Source organism: Heloderma suspectum, chromosome 5 (genome assembly GCF_057233095.1).
Source record: "Heloderma suspectum isolate Gila_16-S chromosome 5, 16-S_ref, whole genome shotgun sequence".
Taxonomy (NCBI): Eukaryota; Metazoa; Chordata; class Lepidosauria; order Squamata; family Helodermatidae; genus Heloderma; species Heloderma suspectum.
This window is the reverse complement of record NC_139462.1, coordinates 234,597,708-234,619,096: the sequence shown is the minus strand read 5'-3', so window position 1 is coordinate 234,619,096 and position 21,389 is coordinate 234,597,708. Positions and strand designations below refer to the sequence as shown.

The 21,389-nt window shown below is 58.3% G+C and overlaps 2 protein-coding genes across 11 annotated transcripts in view; one reads left to right on the top strand and one right to left on the bottom strand.

Annotated features, from left to right (window-relative positions):
• NOS3 (nitric oxide synthase 3) overlaps positions 1-6,036 on the top strand; it is a 71,274-nt gene extending 65,238 nt beyond the window's left edge. Inside the window, exons 24-27 of the mRNA XM_084859677.1 lie at positions 4,075-4,196; positions 4,285-4,433; positions 4,931-5,125; positions 5,851-6,036. Of these exons, the coding sequence (XP_084715803.1) occupies positions 4,075-4,196; positions 4,285-4,433; positions 4,931-5,125; positions 5,851-5,976 (592 nt within the window). The 3' untranslated portion in view covers positions 5,977-6,036. The remainder of the gene's footprint in view (positions 1-4,074; positions 4,197-4,284; positions 4,434-4,930; positions 5,126-5,850) is intronic.
• A 681-nt stretch (positions 6,037-6,717) lies between these two features.
• ATG9B (autophagy related 9B) lies at positions 6,718-20,728 on the bottom strand. Of its 10 annotated transcripts, none has more exons than XR_014792491.1 (15): positions 20,183-20,252; positions 17,709-17,856; positions 17,560-17,603; positions 16,577-16,641; positions 15,833-16,006; positions 14,618-14,759; positions 12,680-13,428; positions 11,333-11,486; positions 10,983-11,162; positions 10,245-10,493; positions 9,908-10,125; positions 8,874-9,175; positions 8,599-8,659; positions 7,800-7,920; positions 6,718-7,266 (listed from the first exon to the last, which is right to left on the bottom strand). XR_014792491.1 is itself a non-coding variant. In XM_084859681.1 (15 exons), exons 2-14 carry the CDS (start codon positions 17,821-17,823, stop codon positions 7,820-7,822), a joined length of 2,355 nt encoding a protein of 784 aa, XP_084715807.1. In that variant the 5' UTR covers positions 17,824-17,860; positions 20,644-20,728; the 3' UTR covers positions 6,718-7,266; positions 7,800-7,819. The 10 variants fall into 10 exon arrangements, 7 of the variants coding, with proteins under 7 accessions (XP_084715807.1, XP_084715808.1, XP_084715810.1 ...); XR_014792490.1 differs by having other exon boundaries at positions 8,874-9,150; XR_014792489.1 differs by having other exon boundaries at positions 8,874-9,025.
• Positions 20,729-21,389: the final 661 nt, after the last annotated feature.

Genomic DNA, 21,389 nt, shown 5'->3' with positions numbered 1-21,389 from the left:
GGCAGGATTGCAGCTTGAGATCGACAGGCATATGGTCAAGGAACACCTCATTACTTTGAATGAGTTCAAATCTCCAGGGCCAGATGAACTGCATCCTAGAGTCATAAAGGAACTGGCAGAAGAACTCTCAGAACCGCTGTCTATTCTCTTTGAGAAATCATGGAGGACCGGGGAAGTGCCAGATGACTGGAGGAGGGCTAACGTTGTCCCTATCTTCCAAAAGGGTAAAAAGGAGGAACCTGGGAACTACAGACCAGTCAGTCTGACATCAATCCCTGGGAAAATTCTGGAGCAGATCATAAAGCAATCCATCTGGAAGCACCTTGACAACAATGCCGTGATTACTCGAAGCCAACATGGATTTGTCAAAAACAAGTCCTGCCAGACAAATCTGATTTCATTTTTTGATCAAGTCACCTCCCTTGTAGACCGTGGGAATGCTGTAGACATCATATACCTCGACTTCAGCAAAGCTTTCGACAAAGTGCCCCATGATATCCTGATGAGCAAACTAGCTCGAAGTGGGCTAGATGAAACAACGATCATGTGGATCCACAGTTGGCTACAGAATCGGACTCAGAGAGTGCTTATCAATGGGACCTTCTCAAGCTGGGGAGAGGTAACGAGTGGGGTACCGCAGGCTCAGTCCTGGGCCCAGTGCTCTTCAATATTTTTATTAATGACTTGGAGGAGGAGGTGCAGGGAATGCTGATCAAATTTGCAGATGACACAAAATTGGGAGGGATAGCTAATACGTTGGAAGACAGAAACAAAATTCAAAGTGATCTGGATAGACTGGAGTGCTGGGCAGAAAACAACAGAATGGCATTTAATAGGGACAAATGCCAAGTTCTGCACCTAGGAAAAAGAAACCAAATGCACAGTTACAAGATGGGGGATACGTGGCTCAACCACACTACGAGCGAGAAGGATCTTGGAATTGTCGTCGATCACAAGCTGAATATGAGCCAACAATGTGATGTGGCTGCAAAAAAGGCAAATGCTATTTTGGGCTGCATTCATAGAAGCATCGCTTCCAAATCCCGGGAAGTACTAGTTCCCCTCTACTCAGCACTGGTTAGGCCTCATCTGGAGTACTGTGTCCAGTTCTGGGCACCACACTTTAAGAAGGATGCAGACAAGCTGGAGAGGGTTCAAAGGAGGGCAACAAAGATGATCAGGGGACTGGAAACAAAGCCCTATGAAGAGAGACTGAAAGAACTGGGCATGTTTAGCCTTGAGAAGAGAAGACTGAGGGGAGATATGATAGCGCTCTTCAAGTGCTTGAAAGGTTGTCACAGAGAAGAAGGCCAGGATCTCTTCTTGATCATCCCAGAGTGCAGGACACGGAATAATGGGCTCAAGTTACAGGAAGCCAGATTCCGACTGAACATCAGGAAAAACTTCCTGAGTGTCAGAGCAATATGGCAATGGAACCAATTACCTGGGGAGGTGGTGGGCTCTCCCACACTGGAGGCCTTCAAGACGAGGCTGGACAGCCATTTGTCAGGGATGCTCTGACTTGGATTCCTGCATTGAGCAGGGGGTTGGACTCGATGGCCTTGTAGGCCCCTTCCAACCCTACTATTCTATGATTCTATGATTTCATAACGTGCCGGCTGTGACCAAACGCCAGTCAGAATCAGGTGTGTGTGTGACGGTACTATTCTTACTGGCTCTGGAAATGCTCTCCGAAGAGCTGTGTTTTACACCTCCCGACAGAGACCTTTTTACATCCAGGGCGGATGTTAGAGCACAGCAACTTGAATACACTGTGTACATAGGGTCATTAAATTGTTCAGTAGTCTCTGAGTGGCCCTGGTTTTGGTTGTATCTGGTTGGAACCAGGAGTTCCCATAAGTCACTCTGTTCTTGTTGGAGACAAAGAATCAAGTTTTTCAAAAAGCAAAGGTAGCCCTGTTGGCTGTAAGAGAAATTCCAAACTCTATAGTAGGGCAATACCTTTATTAGGCCAACCAAAAGGACACAAAAAATGTGTACATCGTCTCAGGATCTCTTCAGCCAAGATGTTGCAAAAAGATTTGGGGGGTCAGGAAGGCTGATCAGTCCTTTGATAGATGGGGAAGGAAGTTTTCCGGGATGTTGTTAGGGTTCATCCCTTCCAAGTACTAAATTAAGTTGCCCAATTTTGCTTCAATTTACTTTTTTTTAACCTAGTACAATATCTCCAGCTTTAGCAAGTCATGACTCATGTCAGTCCCATTAATGTCAGCATGTCTACTCTAAGTGTGCCTACATCTGGTTCCAAACCCTTGTCCTTATTTGCTGATGCGTGAATGCTCTGCTGAGCTTCTTCAGGATCAAGGGGAGAGCCCATCAGGTAACCTCCCTTGTGGACTGTGGGAATGCTGCTGACATGATATATCTCAACTTCAGCAAAGCTTTTGACAGTGTCCCATGATCTCCTGATGAGCAAACTAGCTCAAAGTGGGCTAGATGAAACAACTCTCAGGTGGATCCACAGTTGGCTACAGAATCGGACTCCGAGAGTGCTGATCAATGGGACCTTCTCAAACCGGGGAGAGGTAATGAGCGAGGTACCGCAGGGCTCAGTCCTGGGCCCAGTGCTCTTCAACATTTGTATTAATGACTTGGAGGAGGAGGTGCAGGGAATGCTGATCAAATTTGCAGATGACACAAAATTGGGAGGGATAGCTAATACTTTGGAAGACAGAAACAAAATTCAAAGTGATCTGGATAGACTGGAGTGCTGGGCAGAAAACAACAGAATGGAATTTAACAGGGAGAAATGCCAAGTTCTGCACCTAGGAAAAAGAACCCAAATACACAGTTACAAGATGGGGGATACTTGGCTCAAACAATACTGCAAGAGAGAAGGATCTTGGAATTGTCATCAATCACAAGCTGAATATGAGCCAACAATGTGATGTGGCTGCAAAAAAGGCCAATGCTATTTTGGGCTGCATTCATAGAAGCGTAGCTTCCAAATCATGTGAAGTACTAGTTTCCCTCTACTCGGCACCGGTTTAGGCCTCATCTGGAGTACTGTGTCCAGTTGTGGGCACCGCACTTTAAGACGGATGCAGACAAACTGGAGAAGGTTCAGAGGAAGGCAACAGAGATGATCAGGGGACTGGAAACAAAGCCCCAGATATGATAGTGCTGTTCAAGTACTGTTCAAGGTTGTCCCAGAGAGGAAGGCCAGGACCTCTTCTCAATCATCCCAGAGTACATGACATGGAATCATATGCTCAAGTTACAGAAAGCCAGATTCTGGCTGAACATCAGGAAAAACTTCCTGACTGTTAGAGCAATACGACAATGGAACCAATTCCCTAGGGAGGTGGTGGTCTCTCCCTCCCTGGAGGCGTTCAAGACGAGGCTGGACAGCCATCTGTCAGGGATGCTCTGACTTGGATTCCTGCACTGAGCAGGGGGTTGGGCTCGATGGCCTTATAGGCCCCTTCCAACCCTATGTTTCTAGGAGAGGAGGGCAGGGGGCTGTTCCCTTCAGCAGGGAGTGTGAGGACCCCTCCTGGAATGCAGGAGTCATAGAGGCCAGGGGCTCCTTTTATCTCTCCACTCACGATTTAATAATTAATATAAACAACTTTTATTCCTCCTCTGAAGGTTAAATAAAGGTATTTTGTAACACAACACTGCCCCAAAAGGCTGCAATCCTAAGCACAGTTACAAGAGAGTATGTCCCACGGAACCCATGAGACTTACCTCCAAGGACATGTTTAGGACTGTGTGGCACTCCACCTTGTTCTGAAGATGGTCCAGAAGGTTGGTCTAGTTTGGCACTGGGAGTGGCTAACAGAGCTTTGAGAAAAGCAGGCGGGATTCTGCTGTGCTCAGGAGTGTGGTGGAGGTGGAAACAAAGCCCCTCACTTGGTCTGAGTGATGCTGCAGACAGAGCCACGCCTGGGTGGCTGGCCCAGGAGGCAGATGGTTACAACATCACACATCGAGCGCAGGAGAGAAGCCTCTCTTGATGCTCGTCAGCTGCTGGACACTGCAGCAAGCTGCTGCTGCTCCCTTCCTTGCTCCCCTCAAGAGGACTAACTCTGCTGTCTCTGCCCTACACAGCGCGCCGAACTTCCAGCTGCCACAGAACCCCACGGCCCCCTGCATACTGGTGGGGCCTGGCACTGGCATCGCTCCCTTCCGGAGCTTCTGGCAACAACGAGCTCATGATGTGGAGGTCAAAGGTGGGTCAGGCAGGACCGGTGAAGGGTCCTGCGGGTGTGGGGCTGCCCCTCACAGCCCAGGCCACCCCGTCTCCCTCTGCCCTTTCAGGCCTCCCACCCAGCGAGATGGTGCTGGTCTTTGGCTGCCGCAGCTCCCGCCATGACCACATCTACAAAGAGGAGATCCAGGAGGCCCAGGAGAAAGGGGCCCTAAGCCAGGCCCTCACTGGCTTCTCCCGTGATCCGGACTACACCAAGGTAACCCAGCTGGGGACGGGCCTTCCTGCGCCAGTGGCTCGTTCTCCCGCAGTGCAAGGGAAGGTTGTTCTGCTGTGCTGGACTGCTGGCCTCCCAGGCCCCGGCCAACTGTCAGAACAAGAGCTTTGAACGGCTCTCGCAAAGGGCATGTTTGCGTCTTCGCTGCTAGCGCTTGCACCAGCTGCACGCATCACCTTCTGACTCCCCATCATGCTTTCCCACCCTTGCTCCTTCCCCCTGCCCTCCACATGCACACACATTTGGGGGAAGCCTACATGCTGGCTGATTTCTGAAGGGAGGGGCTGTCCCCAGACGCATGAGGACAGGCTGCAGTGGGGAATGGCTCAGGGGCATGGAACTTGGGCTGTTGGGCTCAGCCTTGGATTCCAGAATTGGCTCTAGGGCTCAGGCCCGAGGCCTGGCTCAGGCTCCCATTGGAAGCCACAGGTCAACCAACCAGGCTTCCCCTCCCCTCTCTTCCCCACCCCCTCCCCCAGACCTATGTTCAGGATTTGCTGAGGATGCAACTCGCGGGCTACGTCTTTGAGGCCTTGTCCCGGCGGGAGGGCCACATGTACGTCTGCGGGGATGTCACCATGGCCACTGGAGTCCTGCAGACCGTCCAGCAAATCCTGGCCAAAGAAGGGAACATGACGCTGACAGAGGCTGGAGACATGATCAGTGAACTCCGGGTAAGGGCGGGGCAGGACGTGGGCCACCCCAGCCCACCTGTGGCTGTGTAGGCAGCTGAACCAGGCCACCACTCCCCGGGGGCGCCAGGCAAGGCCTGATCTACACAAGCAGCAGCAGTGAGGAAGGAGACTGGATCGCTTCCCGCAGCTCTTAGGGGGTACCACTTTCAAATGCTCCCTCGTGTAAGAAAAGCTCCTGACGTTATAGAAGACCTGGAAGCATTTGTCTCTCTACACAGGAGAGCATTAAAAAATAACATCCCGCCTGTAGCTCAGATGGTCCAGTCCAGTGCAGCCCCTCGTTCTGCTGCGTGTGCACAGCAGGCCTCAGCAGCCCAGGCAAGGGCGGGTTTGCTGCATCTGTTGGTCAGGAAAACCAGGAGGTGCAGGCCAAAACCAGCTGTGGGCATCTCCCCTGAGACTGAAGGAATTCTGGGGCCTCCCCAGGATCTTCCACCTGCTTTCTGCCCTTGAGTTCAGCAGCAAGGACCTGGCTGGCGGAGGGCCTTTCTCCTCCGGCTGCAGGCCTCAGGGGACTTTCCCCCTCACCCCAGATCAGTCTTCCCCCTCCAGCCGCTCCTGAACACGCCGCCGTTGACTGCAGGGAGGCTCCTTGTCCCCCTCTGTTGTGGTGATGGTTTCTTGGGGAGGGAGATCCCCCCCCCCCCCCGGCCAAATAGCTGATGGCTCAGGCCCAAGCCCAGTGCTCTCTTTCCCTGTTCCAGGACCAGAATCGCTACCATGAAGACATCTTTGGCCTGACGTTCCGCACGCAAGAGGTGGCGTCGCGCATCCGCAGTCAGTCGTTCTCAACGCAAAGGCAGAAGAGCGCGCTGTTCTCAGACTCCTGAGCAACTGTTTCTGCCCCCCTTCTCTGTGGCAATGGGGCATTAAAGCCTTTCCCCACTTTGATACGTCTCAAGCTCTGCCCCAGCACCAGCGTAGGAGCCTGGCCTGCTTCCTCAAAGTGGAGGTGGTGTGGGGCGTGCAAGCCAGCCACCTCCTCGAGGAACACCGCTTTCCTAGGAAACTGCTGTACACAGGGCCAGGCTATCCATCCACCTAGCCCAGGACTGCTGCCACGGACCGGCAGCAGCGGCTCTCCACCCAGGGCCTTTCCCAGCCCTGCCTGGAGAGGCTGCCAGGGACGGGACGGGCCTGGACAGGGGCCTCCTGCGTGCGACGCAGGGCCCCTCTGTGGAGCCACCCCCGCCATAGTTGGGGGTGGTGCTCCAGGCGGCTTTACCAAGGGAGGGAGATGGACCCGGGCCAATCAGGGAGCACGGAAGGATGATGGCGAGAGCCATCTGGAATTTGTTCCGAGTTACCCAGGGATCTACCAGTAGATTTAGCCCTTCTCTTCTGCCTGACCCTGTTTTAACTGAACTTCACCAAGGGCAAATGAAGCCAGTGTGTTGCCCACGGCCTGAATGGGAGGGAGCCTCTCTGTTGCAGAGGCGAGCGTGCTCCATGTCGATCGAGTGATCTTCGCAATGGGGATAAAGAGACGGGTGCCAAGACTGCCCCTCCCCTGCTGGCTTGCCCTACATCACCCCCTGCATTCCATCCACATGCACAGGAATCAGGACGACTTTGCTAGCCACACCTGTAAACGTTTATTGTCCCAGAACTGTCCTGAGGTGGGAGCGCCATGACAGGCAAGGCCCCCCGCACCACCCAGTGCTACCAGCTTTGCAATGGGGAGGTGGTGTCTGGGCCCAGTGCAGGTGGCGATCCTATGAGAGCAGAGGGCAGGAGGGAGAAGCAAGGGATAAAGCGGGCAGCGATGGAGGGGTCTCCTGCTGCCCCAGGAACGGGGGGAGGGGGGCTTTTGTCTCCAGCTTCCTCCCCCAACTAGTTCCTATTGACCACAGGAATCCTATAAATACGAGTAGCACCGTGCAGGGCCCGATCCAGCCCACAGCTTATTCACCCCCAAGAGGGGCACATGCCCAAAGGGAGCAGGGAGTCTCCAGAAACACCGACGAAGCTGCTTCTCACATCGAAGTCTACTGCTGGGCAGCCGCTATCCACTCCGGCTCTGCCGTGGGGCGCTGCTGCACCTCTGCTAGCCACGCTCCCGCGGCGGGAGGGGCGGTCCCAACGAGCAGGTGCCTCGCAGCCTTCAGCTGCCCAGAAACCTGTACGGCAAAAAGCAAGTTTGGGGCTGCAGCAGCACCTTATCTCCCACCCCCCAGGCTCAACATGCCATCACACAATATAAAGTCCAACTGAAAAAGGACACCTCTAGAGAGCCCCCCCAACCCCCCCCCAGGGAGGAGGGGTCTTGGTGCAAACCCTGCGGGATGGGCTCATCCTGACGCCCACATGGGGGGGGGGCAGGTGAGAGAGAGGTGGGCTCTCCCCCAGGATGGGCTGGCAGGCCTCTGCCATGCCATCTGCCAAACGAGGGAAGGGAAGCTGCTGCCCAGCCCCACAGCTCCCAGAGGAGGCACTCAGCGCTCATCCCGCAATGGCCAAGGCCCCTCTTGGTGCTGCTTGTTTGCGTGCACGCATTTCTGGCCAAAGCTGCTGGAAACTAGCCCCCCCCCCCCCCCGAAGCAAAGGTGGGAACGAGGCGCGGCCTGTGCCCTGCCATATGGAGCCTTGCACCCAACTCGTGCCAAGCCCATGAGGTGCGGGGCATGGAGAGAGGAGACCATGAGACACTTACGCCAAGGGGGGGGAGCGTCGCTAGCTCTTCTCCCTCTCCTGCTGCTGTGCCCGAGGCTCTTCCTCTTCCCAGCCCCCAAGGCCTAGATCCTGGCTGCGCGCATGCAAGGGCCTTGTGGATGCTGCATGGAGGAGGGGGTTAGGTACAATATAAAGCTAGAGCGGGCAGGGTGGGTTTTGCTGGCAAAGGTCCCCGGAACAAATTCCACGTCCTCCTCCCCACTCTCAGAAGTTGCAGAAAACACTCGGATGTCGGGAGCCTCGGAGTTAACCTCGTGGCTCGGGCACGCTCTGCCTCCTGCTGGCCATGCAGGGAACACCACGTGCCCCAGGAACCCCCCTCTGCAGCAGCCTGCGGCTGGCCAACGCAGCAGCCCGCAATTCCTGCCCCTAGCGTTCTGGCCCTTTGGTCTCCAGAGCTCCAAACCCAGCCAGGGCCGACACCTGCGACTGCTTTTAAAAGGGGTCTGGGCTGCAACCTCCGGAGCCGTGTTGGGGCAGCAAGCGGAATCCTCACGCGGGCCACTCGTGCTGCCTGAAAGGGGGACTTCCCTGAAGGGGAACCCGCCTTTAAGGAACAACAGAGGTGTCGTCCTGTGCTCAAGCCAGGGCAGAGTTAGGAAAGAGGTGATGTCCTGCAAAAGTCTCTGCACCTGGTGGGGGGGGGGGGAGATGTGTCCCCTGGCAAGCCCTCCCCTGATAGGGACCTAGCGAATGCCAGCCACTGATTGTTGTTTCAGGGCCTGAGGAAATGGAAGAGGGTACTGAAAGTGGTATAGTCCCACCTCCCAAGTTCTGACCTGCTTGTGTGGAAGTTTGCAAGGGAGGGTGGGGTGGTGCCTGCTGCTGCTGCTGGTGAAGCTGAAACAGAAAGAGGGAGAGAGATCAGAATGGCGTCAGAGATCGACTGCCCCTTGTCCTCCCCCACCCCCACGTTAGTGTGCCGAACCAAGCTGGACAGAGGTACTCTGCCTGAGGGACCTCACCTGGGTGTGCCCCAGGAATGCCCCCCATTCCCCAGCCCTTGGAGGCAGAGGTGGACAAAGCTGCTCCCCGCCTCCTGACGGCCACTCACCTCATGTATGTAAATGGCATGCAGACTCATCTCGGCTGACGCAAACTCCGAGAGCACAACAGAGCGGGCGAGGGGCACCTGCCGCACCTCGGGTGGGGCAACGCTGCAAGGCAAGGGCAGGCAGGAAGGGGCTATGCCACACAGAAACACGCCTGCCATGACGAGCATAGATCAGGAAGGTCCGCTCTCCCGTTCAAAGGGTGGACTGGGGATGTAGCTCAGTGGTGCAGTGCAGAAGGTCCCTCATTTGGATTCCTGGCAGCATCTCCAGACAGGTCTAGTAAAGAATCCTGCCTGAAACCCTGGAGAGCCGCTGCTGCCAGTCAGTGTTGACGATACTGGACTAGATGGACCAAGGGGGCTCTGACTAGGTCTAAAGCAGCTTCCAACGTCTGTCCAGCCCTCTGCAGCTCAAGCCACAGAGCCCTCCCCATACTGTCGATGCTCTTTCCCCGACAGCCCTCCCTTCCTCTCTGGGAGACTATTTTAGCTTGGAAGGAGAACTGCACAGCGGAAGAGGGGGTCACAGGAAAACCGCAAGGAGAACAGGAAGAGAGGAATGATCGCTGTCATGAAAACCAGCTGCAGGGGCATCCAGTTGATCAACTGGCACCAGGTTGAAAATGAGCAAAAACAAGGCAGGATGACAATGCAACATTAACACGTAGAACTCATTGCCACTGGATGCTGTAATGGGGTACCTAGCCTAGATTGCTTCGCCGGTTCAAAGAGGGGAGATCAACTGGGAGTGATTCGCCCTGGTTGCTAAGGAGCCTTCACCCCCAGGTCCAGAGGCTGCCTGCCGTCTGCCCGACACCGGCGGCAAGAGGTGGCTGCTGCCCTCCTTCGCAGTTGGGGGTGCTCTGGACCCCTCGCTGCTCGTGCTGGATACCATGACTGAGGCCAGACAGGCCCTCAGCCTGACCCAGCCCAGCCCTTCGTGCAGGCTCATGTGTCCCCTGGCCTGGTCACGCCGTCTTTGCCCTGGAGCCCAAGCATGACCTGGCTGCCTTGCTAAACTCCACACGTCATACCTGTCCCCCAGAAGGGTGCGGTTACTGCGGTGCATGGAATCCTCGCCCAGGGGGCGGCTGCGCCGGGGCAGCAGGGAGCATGAGAGCGAAGCCAAGATGCTGGCGGCTGCGCTTGCTGGGCTGCCGGGCTGGGTGAAGAGCTGTCGTGCTGCCAGGGGCCCCCGGCTTCCTGCCACCAGGACAGGGTGAGCCAAGACGCTGGCCAGGAGGGCGTCCGGCTGCAGAGGCGGGAGAAGGGCATTAGGGCAGCTACACAGCGCCAGCAAGGGAGAAAGGGAGTCTCTGCTCCAGACAGAGACTGCCTGCCCTCTGTCCTGCCAGGAGCCTCCGTACTCACCATGGTGCTGGGCCCCTCATCTGACAGGAAGGAGGCACCTAAGGGGGCCTCGGCCAAGAGGCGCTGGGCAGGAGGCGCAAGGGCTGCATCATGCTGCACCTTCTCCTTCAGATGCCCAATGAAGAGAGAGCTCTCGGGTGGTGGCTGCCAGCATGGGTTGGTGATGGCAAAGTGGACGAGTGAGAGCTCCGTCTTGCCGTTCTCTGCCTGCTGGTAGACTGAGGCCTCCGTCCGACCCTGGGACAGCCACTGCAGGGGGGCGGGGTCCAGGGAGAAGAGGAGGGCTGCATTTCGGATGGCACGAGGACCACCCTCTGCCAGCTCATGCATGTTTGCAAGGGAAAGGGGCACAGGAAGGGGCTGAAATTATTCCTCTCCCTAACAGCCGGGGGGCGGGGGGCAGCAGGAGGAGAGGAACTGGATGTTTGGCTTTTGGGGTCAAGTCAGGGCATTCTCTGGCTGGCCTGTGAAAGGTATGCTCAATCTCCGTTCCCTCGCCTGTAACGGGGCTGCCATGTGAGGAACAATGAGGCAAGGATTGTACATTGATGAGAACGTGGGAGGGCCCCTACCCAATTCCATCCCTGAATGAGAGGCCTGGGCGCAATGGATGCCTGCCCCAAGGGCACGCCACACTCCCTCAGCACATGAAGGAGATATGGGGAAAGCATGGGCACAGATCACGGCTGCACACGTCGGAGCACCATGAACAAGTGAGTTCTGGCACGCCTCCAGTACCTGTGGGTTGCCATGGTTGCGGATGTCAAGCTGCGCGAAGGAGCAGATATCCCCAACTCCCACCACCTCGACGGAGAAGTTGCGGAAGAAGTCGATGATGTCCAGGGCTTTGGCACGCAGGGCAAAGATGAGGAGGAAGGGCGTCACAATGGGGCTCAGGAGCTCCTCCAGGATGAAGACCTGGGGCACAGGAGGCAGTCAGCTCTGGAGTTCTGCCCCCGCCCTGCCAACTGCAAGAGCAGCCAGAGCCCGGCGTGCCGCCTGCAGCACACTCCCACCACCACGGGACACTTGCCCACCCTGCCTGGCAGCAGGGGAGGGGGCCGAGCCCCACCCCTTGCCCCACTCACAGCCTTGTACTGGAAGAGCTGGGACAACTCTTCTCGTGTCTCTGACTTGTGGGCGTTGCCTTGCCAGTGGTCAGGGATGTAGTGGATGTGGGCCAAGACACACCGCAACAGCTGCTCCGGACACCACACCAGGTGTTCATCCGGGATGAATGACCTGCCAGGTGAGAGGAAGGGGACTGATCACCATCCACGAGAGGCGCACCCAATTCCCCCCTCTCCACACAGGAAGGCAGAGGGGAAGACACGAGGCGTCAGCAGCTCCCAGCTAAGGGAGCCCCATACGCTTCATGAACTGTGGGTTCAACCAAATGCTTCCTGTTCTTTGTGCTCTTGTTAGGTATGTGCCTTGGCAGGTCGCTCCCTTACTTACTGGAAATTTAAACACAAAGCTTACACTAAATGCCCTGAGGAAGGACTGTGGTTGGCTAGAAATTATGTCAATAAGCCCCATCCTGCTACTTTTTCAGGTCTAAATGCAGAGAAGATTGGATCCGGCCTGTGTCTCCTGGTGGGGTTTGATCTTTTAAAGCCTTCAAATACTACTGTGCTCTTTCTCCTGAGGATCAGAAGTGTTCAATTGTTTCAGAGTCCTTTGAGAACCTGGTTAATCTTTGGGCTTATGGTACAAAGAAGAGGCCTTGGCCTCAGTCTAGGACAGCTGGCTACTTTACTTTAAAACCAATGGCCCGGTGACACCTCAGAGATTAAACCAGCCTTCCCCACCTGGTGGGCTCCAGACCACAATTCCCATCATCCCCCAGCCAGCATAGCTAGAACTGTAGTCCAATACATCTGGAAGACATGAGGCTGGGGAAGGCTGGGCTCAGCAGCGTTAATGTAGCAGCTTTTGCGGGGCGGGTCCCAGTTCTTCAGCTACATGAAGTGGAGGCCACAGGGAGCAGCTGTGTATATGGGTAGAGAGGGAAAGAGGCAACGGTTTAACAGTGGGGCAAAGGCCATGAAATGCATGAGGCACAGTAGATCTTTCACGCGAAGCCCAGATGTATGCAAGCTATGAACAGAGGGGCCCATTCGCAATATAATCTTTAACACCTGCAGCAGAAAAGAAACCCACAGTCCAAATTAAGTCCAAACTGGAGAGAAAGCAATTTGCTGACAAATTCTACTTCATCAGTTTGACACTGGAGTCCCCCTTTGCCAGTTTTTGGTGGAGGGTTTTCAGGTCGGCAGCAGCAGCAGTGTTGGGAACTGCAACGCTGTATGCCTGGTGTGGTCTCCAATCTGCTGTGGACTAGGGGCCTGGCACTAGCTCCACCAAAGCCTAAGCGGTCTAAATGAGGACTATTTATGTGCACGCGTCTGAGAGAGGGGAGCTTCCACGCCTACCTGGCCACAGTAACGACGAGCCCCAGGAGGGTGATGGCAGTCAGGATGTGCTGTACCGTGAGCACATCCTCGTCGTAGACGGTGAGGGCGATGAGCACGGCCAGAATGGAGCCCGCAAAGAAGCCGACGTTCTTGGCCAGCACGGTGAGCAGGGGGCTGGTGAAGGAGTTCATGTACTTGGAGGCCGGCTTGTAGCCGCGGCTCAGCCGTGCCTGCAGCTCGTGGTCCAGCTCATTGAAGTGGCGCAGGTAGAAGCGTCCGTAGAGTGACCAGCGCCGGGCCCCCAGACTGCCGGGCTCCCTCCTGAGCACCTCCGTGTAGCTGAAGAAGGCATACAGCCCCTGCCACACCAGGATGAAGGGGCAGAGCAGCAGGTTGGCCAGGCCCAGCAGCAGCATGCCACGCCCCAGGCGGCGGGCCAGCTCCAGGCGCGCCCCCGCCCGCTTGTACTGGGGCTGGAGGTTCCACTTGCCCTGGAAGAGGGAGCCGGGCCCCCAGAAGAAGAGCAGCTCCAGGTTGTACTTGAGGCCCTGCGTCAGGAAGACCCCCTCGCCCAGGAGGGGCAGCTGGAAGCGGACCGGCAGCAGCGACTTGTTCACCATGGCCACCAGGTAGTTCTTGAAGCGCAGGATGCGGTGGTGGATGTCCAGCTCCGACAGCTCCCTCTTGTGCACGCACATCTGCTGCTCCCGCTGGAGGGAGATCAGCCGGGCCTGCACCTCCTGCCAGCTGCGGTTGCACAGCTCGTCCTGGGGCAACAGAGAAGGTGAGGCGGCGGCAGGACGGCCTGACCCGTGCCAAGCCGGCGCCCAGAGATCCCACGCCCCGGGACACGTCCCCTGGACCACTCGTCTCTGTTCCCAGCGGTGGCCGAACAAGCTACCGTGAGGCGCCAGGCGTCGCTCCGGCAGGCTGCCGTTCCGCTCAGAGCTCTTCAGACCACAAGAACATCCCTTGGGTGCCCCTGGATGACTCGCGCAAACAAGCCGAGCCTCATGCCACTGGGGAGGCAGATCCCAACCTCCCCTCCCCCCAAAACACTGGCATTCTAGACAACGGAATGGGGGGCTCTCCTTCCAAACCTGCATCCCCCACATTCCCTTTTCCATCTGATATCCCTGTCACGCACATCAGACTCTCAAGCAACCCCATTCTGAGCGGAGGACAGTTAGGGGGCGGGCATTCCTGGGAGCAGCCCTATTCCCAAGGCAGGAAGACAAATGCCATTCCCTTTTCTTATGGACAGAAATCCGGGTGCCCCTCAGGCAGATGACTTCCTGCTCCAGCCACTCCCTTGAGGGCCACCCCAGCCCGACGGTCCTGCTGCCTGGCCACTGTATCGCCTCATCGCATGCGCACATGCAAGCGTGGTTCTTGCCGTTAACCCCTTGCCTGGCTGCCACTGCTGACCAGGAACTCCATGCAGTTGAGCGTGCGGAAGTCCCTGTAGGCAAACGAGTGGGCTGGCCAAGGAGGGGCAGAGGGATGTGCCCCTCCTTGGGTCAGCCAGCTCAGCTTCTGTACTTGCTGGGGAGGAGGTGAACCTCCTTCCTCTGCACCCAGCAGAGGAGCAACAGAGCGCTCTATTTCTCTGTTGCAGTACAGTTGTGCTTCTGACCTGCACATTTTTTAAATTCACCTGATTTTTATTTGTAAGTGAGTAAGAAACAGGGAATACAATTTTGGGCAAGCTAGTAACTTTTGGGAGCTTAGTAACAAGGCTGTGCAAGCATCATAGCAAAGCATGGCGGATGGGACGGGGATGTCAGCGCGTGGCAAGTAGCCCAGGGAGGTGCAGGAGGAGAGGAGGCAGCTTTGCAGGCCAGGCCAGGCCAGGGGCAGGCTGCCTGCTCAGGAACAAGGGTCCGTTCACCAGGCCAAGCTGTCCCCCTCGACCCGCTGCCCCACAGGTGCCAAGCCTTCCCCTTGCTCACTCACCGAGGGGATCTTGAGGGCCTTGGTGTAAAAGGCACGGATCTCCCAGTAGCCGAGCAGGCTGCAGAGCACCTTTACCAAGCGGTAGAGCCAGAAGGTGGCAGCCATCACCAGGAAGAAGATGATCCAGCCACTGGCCCGGATCCTGGGAGCAGGGAGAAGAAAGAGGCAGCATCAGTCCCCCGCTTCAGCCTAGCCAGTCGCAGGTCAGCCCAGGACACCCTCCGGGTCACGCCTTGCAGAACGATTGTGCAAGGGAGATTCCACGGCCGGGCATCTCTGGTTACACACAAAAACAACTGGGCATCTTCTGCGAATGTCACGATGGCCAGCCTCCATTGTAGGGAGATGTCCAGCCACCAGCTGACCACGTGGGGAAGCTTGACCACTTCTCAACAGTGGGCTGAAGTGCAGCTATGCCAGGGAGTTCTGAATTGCCCCGTGGTGGCGGGGCCGTGCCTCCCAGAGGCGGACTCAGCCCGCTGCTGCGGAGGGCGCACCTGGCTCCTGCGGGGCGCTCCCTGCCTTGCTGCTGCACTGTGCCACAGCTGCCTGGCACAGAGGCAGAGGCCGTCTTCTGTTCTCTCCGTCTTGGGAAGCTTATTCATATGGACAGCGGCGAAGCTTCCAAACAGTCACTGAAACGTTTCCCCTTCTCCTTGGAGTCACTCTCATAGAAGAAGTGTGTGACTACTTAAAATGCGTTTATTGTACTTTTAAACCACCCAATAACCCAAGTTCTCTTGGGCTGAAACAAGGCTGCACTGCTCTGAAGCCTTGTGACGCCGCTATTGCATGTAATTTTAGACCTTAAAATCACAACCAGTCACCCCCCACCCTCCTCACACACAAAACCAGAGCTTCAATAATCCAGAAGAGCTGGGCCTCCCAACAAGCACAGGCGCAGATAAGAGCCCCCTTTCCTCCCCTCACATCCGTCGTCTGGGAGCTTGGGCGCAACCCGTCCCCTTCAAGTGAGCTTGGGTGGATCACACAGTCACGCTCCGTTCCTCCCAATTCAACACTCTGGAGTAACGACGCCCCTTTCTTTTGTGCTCACAGCAACAAACGCATCCCCACTCCTGCACATCACTCCTAAGTGTGTCCCGACATCTTGCCCATGTGATTTGGGGGCTCAAGAGCACCACAGCACCCCATCCAGATGATGGCAGAGTGGAGAAACCCCCCCGCCCCACAGCAGGGCCCCCCCCCGCTCACCTCTGGGCACACTGTGATGTGGGCAGGATGGCATCGGGCAGCGTCACTTTGCTCCTGTCTGGCACAAGGCTCCCTCCCTGGTGAGTGTGATTGACCGGCCGGTTGGCAAACAGCACGTCGTACTCCACGCAGCACAGCAGGAAGGTGGTTAATGTGATCACAAACAGGAACTGCCTGGGGAAGGAGCTTGGTGGGGTCAAAGGGCCCTGCCCAGCCCCAGCCCCTCCAGCGGGAACCCTGGATGGGGACTCCACAGGGCCCACCTGGAGGAGCAAATCCTCTGCATTACGGGGGCTCAGGCCCCCCTCGCTCTACCTCCGCCTGGCATCAGACCTTCTTCCCGGTTGCCTGCAGAGAACTCCTATGGCAGCAGCAAGCCACAGACCAGGTCTCCCCCCCATCCACGATCCAAACTGGGCCTCTGCCTCCGCTCTCTCCATGCACATAACCCCCACATCCCCTGGTACATGTGGAGGGACGGGGAGCCTCCTCTCTCCTCCTCCCCCTCCCAGCCAGCCGGGGAAGGAAGAAGTGGAGATAAGCCATGGCTTCCCCTGCCTCCAGAGAGAGAAATGTCCCCCTGTGTGTGAACAAGCTACAGACAGAAATAAGCAGGATGAGCTGGTGGTGCCACAGGGGCCAGTTCTCCTCCACATGGGACCAGCTGTCTCCCACTGCCCTACAGCGAAGGGAGAGACTTACAGTTTGCAGGCCAGCAGGCGGAAGAGGTTTCTGGGTACTTACACAAGCTCAAAGATGTCAGAGAGCATCATACAGGCAAAGCCATTCTTCTGGTGGAAATGGTAGATGTACGGAGGGTGTCAAGGAAGAAAAAGACACATCCTGCCATATCCAGCCCAAAGCATCTTGGTACCCTGCCTGTCCTGGATACCCCAGATCTGCCCAGGAAAACTCAATACCCTTGTGCCCCCACACAAAACATCCCCCTCTTCTGCCTCCCTCCAAGATGGGGGGCTTCAGGTGTTGCTTACCCACAGACCCCCTACCCACACAGCTCGTTTACACAGGAAGCTGCAAACAAGCAGGGTGGCCCCATCCTCTGCAGAACGGGGCAAAAGGCATTCTGCTCATGCTCAGACAAATTCCTAAGTTGTCTGGTGGAAACTGTTGGATATCTATACCCAGTCTCAACCAACAACTCCGCAGAGTGAATGACTGGCTATGAAGGTGGTGCCGACATGAGAGATTTGGATTCTGGGACCACGGGCTATACTTCCTGGAAGATGGGCTGCTAGCAAGGGACGCGTTGCGCCTCACAAAGGCTGGGAGGAATGTGTTTGGCCACAGCATGAAGAACTTCATCAGGAGGGCTTCAAACTGAATCCTACGGGGCAGGGAGATGTAAATTTCGGCGTAACAATGGACCAAGCATCTTGACTGTTAGTGGAATACGACAATGGGGCCAATTCTCTAGGGAGGTGGTGGCCTCTCCCACACTGGAGGTATCAAGATGAGGCTGGACAGCCACCTGTCAGGGATGCTCTGACCTGGATTCCTGCATTGAGCAGGGGGTTGGGCTCGATGGCCTTGTAGGCCCCTTCCAGCCCTACTGTTCTATGATTCCCCCTGCCCCTCCCATGGCAAGGCGCTCAACTCAGAAGATTTCTGCTGAAGCCTTTGTTTGAGACCGCAGCACCTGCGCACGGTTTTCTGCCCTAGCTGCAGCACTGGCTTCCTGAGAGCGCTGCCAATACCATGAAGAATATTTTGGTAAAGAAGTTATCCAAGTTCTTGATATGATGCCAGGAATCTGGGAAGGAAGAAAGGGAGAAAAAGGAGTTTGGCTGCAAGGCCCCCCCCCCATTGGTCTGCACACCACCCACTTTTGAGGCCCCCCATCCCAGTGCCTGGGTACCTTTCAGCCCCTCAGTGACATGGACAAGCAGCTCCTCCTCATCCTCAGGGGGGGAGTCATCTTCATCGCCTGGCAGGCGGTGGTAGTCACCACAATGCTCCTCACTCGCAGCCATGGGAGTCCCTGGGATGCCCCACTCCAAAGGGACCTGGCTGGCCAAGGGAGGCAGAAACAGATCAAGCCATGTGGCCCAGTGGGGATTCCATGCTGCAGAGCAGGACCAGGCCCAATGAGGATAAACACCCCCCACACCCCCGAGGCTCTCTGGTGCAGTGCCCACGGATTACGTCCGCGGCAGCTCCCCCCATCCCCCGAGTGGGCCACCATCTCTCCCGTGCGTTTGCCAGTGTGGCGGCTGCTCCCACCCCAGCTCCGATTGTCCAGTTGCTTTCTCGGAGTGCCCATGCATGGGCTCAGGATGTTGGGGACTGGATCCTGCGCTGCACAGTGCGGTCCCACAGACCTAAGCCTGCTTCCCTCTCATATACACCCCCCTCCCCTCTAGGATGGAAGAAGATCCGGCGCAGCCTCAAGGGAAGAAGTTTCAGGCCCATCTGCCCTGCTCTAGCCTGGCAGTTCCTGCCGCTCACTGAGTCGCTGCCTCCGGCCCGGACAGGAAGGGCCAGTTGCCTTGGTGATATTTCAACCAGCCACGAGCCAAGGGGCCTAACTCAGAGCAGACCTCTGGGCAGACCTCCTGAGGCAATGAAGGACCCTGCGGGCCAAATCCCAGCCCAGCAGACAGCTTCCCCAAAGGGGGGTTGTAGAACGAGGAGGGAAGCACGCACTCTGTGCTCTCGCACCCCAGGATCTGGCAGCAGGTCCTCCAGCAGAGCAACCCAGGCGAGAGAGAGAGAGAGAGAGAGAGAGGCTGCCGCAGAGAGTGAGACCTTCTGGGAGAGAGGCACACAAGCGTGGGCAGAAGTGCAGACCCCCAAACGCCCACACAGACTCTGCTGCCCCCTTCCCAGGAGTCCCTTTCCCACACTGAGGAAAGAGCCTCACACCCAGAGAGATGGTCATTCAGCCCAGTGCTGTGGGCTCTTCGCTGGCAGGAATTCTCTGGAGTCTCAGGCACGGAAGCCTGCTTCTCCCCAGCTGCAGCCCCACTGCTCTGCAGGCTTTCAGCCTGCGCTCTCCCACTGGGCTACAGTGGGGGCAAAGCCCCAGACACCAGTGCGCCAGAGAGACTGGAGCCAACTCCAAATCATCTGGAAGGTGCCAGCAGCCAGGGCTCTCCCGTGGGTGGGGTGAGGGGAGGCGTTGTGGCTTAGCGAGACTTCAGGATATTAAACCACAGAAAAGCAATGGGCCTCTACCCAGGTGCCTGGCCTCAGACAGACATTCCACTCAGCAGGTTCTCCAGGGCCTCCCTTTTAATAGGAGTGAGGGTATATAGCAAGAAATCTTGTGGCACGTTAAAGACCAACAATTTTATCCTGGCAGAAGCTTTCCACAAAAGATCATGGCAGAACAATTTTGCTAGTCTTTAAGGTACCACAAGACCCTTTGTTTTTGCTGCAATAGAGTAACGCAGCTGTTCTCTGGAAAGGATATGCAATATGGAACTTAGTACTGAGGTTCTGCTCGTATCTCTCCCCAGCCCTGCTGCCTGGGATCCCCTGCCTGTCTTCTTGGCCTCCCCTCTCCACCAATACCCCTGCCAGGCCCCCTTTACCACTGCTGCCAAAGCGATCCTGCTTGGGAGTTCCTGCTGGGATAGCTGCAGCTCTGTGACCTGCCACTGCTGATGTCCTAGAGGGGGAGGATGCTGGCAAGCAGTCCTGCCCCGCCCCGCCCCACATCTCCAGAGGCCTGAGTCACAGCAGATGGGTCCGGTCAGAAGCAAGGCTGCAAGCACAGCAGCCGCCCAGAGAGAGGCAGGGCTTGCCCTGGGGCAGGCCGGCCGGCCGGCCAAGCAGCTGAGGCTGGAGCTCACCTTCAGACTAGCTCGGTAACAAGCCCTCCTGGGGCCCCGCTGTGCAGGGTGTGGGCAAAGGATTCCTCTCTGCTTCAGGGATAAGCTTCATACCACCCCTGACCTCCGTCATGTCCATAGCTCCTCCCGTCCTCCCGGGGGGGGGGGGGAGCAAGCTAAAAATACTCTGGGCAGCAAGTTTATAAACAGCCTAAGAGAGGCAAACATGGAGGGGGGGGGAGAGCCAGCTGGAGGAGTCGGAGGGAAGCCCCGGGTCATGGCTGTGACGCACCCGCCGTTGCTCTACATCACCACTACACATTACTGCCTTGCCCCCTGGGACAGCCCCCAAGCAGGAGAGAAGCTCCCAGCCCCAGCCAAAGGACGCCCACCACCTATGCCTGCCTTGGGCAGGAAGCACAGAGCTCGCCTCGGACAAAATAAGGAGAGAAGGCAGGTGTCCTGCCTCTCAGATGGGGCAAGGCTGTCATCCCACAGACCCTGCCACTTACCCCCAAGCAGATGGACGGGGGGGGGGGGGGGAGGCAGCCCTCACCTGACCACCACCAACTTCCACGGGGTCTGGAGAAACCCTGCAACGGGGACACCCCCACCTTAGGCTGCCTCTGGGCACCAGAAACTCGCCCCTCTGGGAGGGAGGGAGAGGCAGGGTCGAGCAGCTGGGTGGCAACTTGGGGGAAGCAGCTCTCTCCTGCGGCCAGCCTGGCGCGGTCAAGAGGCAGCGGGGCCCTGGTCCGAGGGAATCGGGCACGCAGCCATGGCAGAGGGGTGGCCCGGCAGCGATGGGCGCCGCTGGGGTGCCCGCGGGCTCGGCAGAGCAGCTCCACGACTGGCCGGGCCAGGGAGGGGCGGGCGGGGAGGCAGCCCGCACAGCAGGCCCGGAGAACTGGGCCAGGCCGGGCCGCCGCAGGCGCCTCGCGGGGCCCCGAACAGACGCTCCGTGGCGCGCTGGCGCAGCCCCTCGCCGCGCGCTCCCGCCCCCCCGCCCCAAACTACCTGCGGGGCGACGGAGGCGCGGCCGTCGAAAGGAATCCTCTCGGGCCCGCGGCTCTCCCCGCGCAGGAAGGCCGGCCGCAGCGGGCCGCCGCCGCCCGGCGCCACGTGAGGAGGCCCCTGCAGCGGTCGCCCAGAGCTCCGCCGGCTGCTGCCAAGGCTGTCGGGGCCGGCGCGGCTCGCGGCCAGCTGTTCCGCAACGCCCCCGGGGGCGAGGGCTCCTCGCGGCCGGCGCCTCCGGGAAGCCGCGGACGGGCTGCTCCCCGCGGCGCAGGGGCCGGCGCGGGCCTGCGGTCCGCACCCGGCGCGGGCGGGAGCAGGCGGCGTCCCGCGGCGGGCGAGGCGCCGGGAAGGCGCCGGCGCCGAGGGGCCGCCGCCCGAGCGCGTGGCGCAGAGCGGCGCTCGCAACGGGCCGCGCGGCCGGACTCCGCGCAGCGCGGCCGCCGGCGGGGGGCGGGCCCGGGCGGCGCGGCGGGGCGGGGCGACGGCCCGGGCTGCTGGCGGAGGCGCGGCGTCGGGGCGGCAGGGGCCGCGCGGGCTCGCAGCAGGCCCAGGCGCCCGGGCGGGCCTCGCTCAGGCGGGCCGCCCCGGCGCGAGCGGCGGCGCAGCGGAGGCCTCTCGCGGCCGCCCGGCGCGATGCCGGCCGCCCCGCCCCGCCGCCAGCAGGCGTGGGCGCCGGCTTGGCGGGGCCGCGGTCACCGGCAGCTCGCCGCCGCGCCGCAGAGGCCCGCGCAGCGCCCTGTGCCGCG